Source organism: Myotis brandtii, unplaced genomic scaffold (assembly GCF_000412655.1).
Source record: "Myotis brandtii unplaced genomic scaffold, ASM41265v1 scaffold79, whole genome shotgun sequence".
NCBI lineage: Eukaryota > Metazoa > Chordata > Mammalia > Chiroptera > Vespertilionidae > Myotis > Myotis brandtii.
In genome coordinates, this window is record NW_005371173.1 from 409,761 (window position 1) to 411,489 (window position 1,729).

Sequence of the window (1,729 nt, forward strand, 5' to 3'; positions counted from 1 at the left end):
GGGGGTGGAGGGAGGCACTGGCTGGAGTGGGGGCTGGGGGGGGGGTGGGGTGAAGGGGAGGAGAGGAGGAGGGGACGCATCACTCAACGTTGCTGCTGTCGAAGGTGTGGCACTGGAAGTCCCCCTCGACATACTCCATGCTTGGCAGCTTCATCCCGTACTTGTCCACGCACCAGCAGATGCCACGCTTGCGGCCACGGGAAGGCTTGCACTGGGGGTGCGGACAGGGACAGGCAGTGAGGATGGCTGTGCCCACAGGAGGCTGCACCCTCTCCTGGCCCTTCGTCTTCCCGCCCCAAGACAGACTTTCACCCCCAGAGTTGAGGGGGCTGTACCCCTCCCCGGGGAGGGTCTGGGGAAATGATAGTTTAGGCAGTCTGACCTATAACCTCAGTTTTATGTGACCCTTTTAGGATCCTCCAACTTGGTATTCTCCAGAGACCTACATGGACTGATGATATGATACTGATGATGGTGATGATAATTAATAATAGTGATAATGTTAATAGGAGGTATCACTTCTGCAGGTTTTTACCATGTACCAGCACTGCTATTTAACACTTACTACATAGTAGGTACTGTTCTAAGTGCTTTACAGAGATTAATCCGTTATTTCTCATAATCCTGTGAAAATAATAAGCACAACTATTCTCCATTTACATGAGGAACCGGAGGCAGAGATTTAAAAAATAACTGGAGTAAGAGGACACAGTTAGTGAGTGGGACAGCCAAGAACGGACCCAAGGCTGCCTGGCCCCTGACCCCTCACTTAGATGAGGGTACGCTTAGAGCATCAGGGTCGCACGGGAGGGAACTTGTTAGAAAAGCAAAGTTCTCAGAGTCTATCCAGACCCACCGATCAGACACTGGGGAGCGGGGGGTCATGCATTAGTGTTTTATCAAACCTGCCCGGTGATGCTGATGCCCAAGGAAGGCTGAGCACTGTTGCCTTAAGGGAATGCGGACCCAATTTAATACGCTAAGCACCCTGGTTAGCCAACAGTGGGGCAGCTCAAAGGGCAGCCTGGCTATGAAGGGGACACGCAGTGATTTCAGGTGGTACATGGTGAAAATATGCTTTAAAATCATATATATGCATATATTTATGTGTGTATATCAGAAAATAACATACAACATGTGATGAGACACATTGATGTCAAATTTTCTTTTAAAATTCATGTAGCCCTGGCTGGGTAGCTCAGTTGGTTAGAGCATCGTCCCAGGGTTGATCCTCGGTCAGGGCACATAGAATCAACCAGTGGATGCATAAGTAAGTGAAACAATTATCATTGTTTCTTTCTCTCTCTCTCCCTTCCTAATAAAATTCATGTAAATAAGGTGAGTCATTAAAACTTAAGTAGATTGTAGCACAGGGAGGAATGGGAAAAGTCACAATTGTGTTATGGATATTTGAGGTTCGAAAAACACATACATTTTAAGCATTTAGAGGTAGAGGTTTCCTGGTGAGTGTCTGTTCGGGAGTCCTTTGAACTTGGGGGCATGGGACGGGGCATACCTGCTTTCTCTTGTAGAATCCCTTGCGGTCACAGTTGGGCAGGTACACGGCACGGGGCACCATCCGAGGGCTGGCTTTGAGCTCCTGCAGGGAAGCCTCCATGTGTCTGCGGCAGGGGCCCTGTGTGCGGACAGGAGGGATGAGAGGCATGGCAGGACCAGGTGGAAACCACCTACATGTGCAGAACACGTGGCCTGGGCGGGGGTGGGGAGG

General features: G+C 50.0%; 1 protein-coding gene across 1 annotated transcript in view; it reads right to left on the bottom strand.

Moving 5' to 3' along the window:
• Positions 1 to 6: 6 nt before the first annotated feature.
• IGFBP5 (insulin-like growth factor binding protein 5) overlaps positions 7 to 1,729 on the bottom strand; it is a 15,765-nt gene continuing 14,042 nt past the window's right edge. The window contains exons 3-4 of the mRNA XM_005883389.2: positions 1,517 to 1,636; positions 7 to 211 (exon numbers count right to left, since the gene is read on the bottom strand). Of these exons, the coding sequence (XP_005883451.1) occupies positions 80 to 211; positions 1,517 to 1,636 (252 nt within the window). The 3' untranslated portion in view covers positions 7 to 79. The remainder of the gene's footprint in view (positions 212 to 1,516; positions 1,637 to 1,729) is intronic.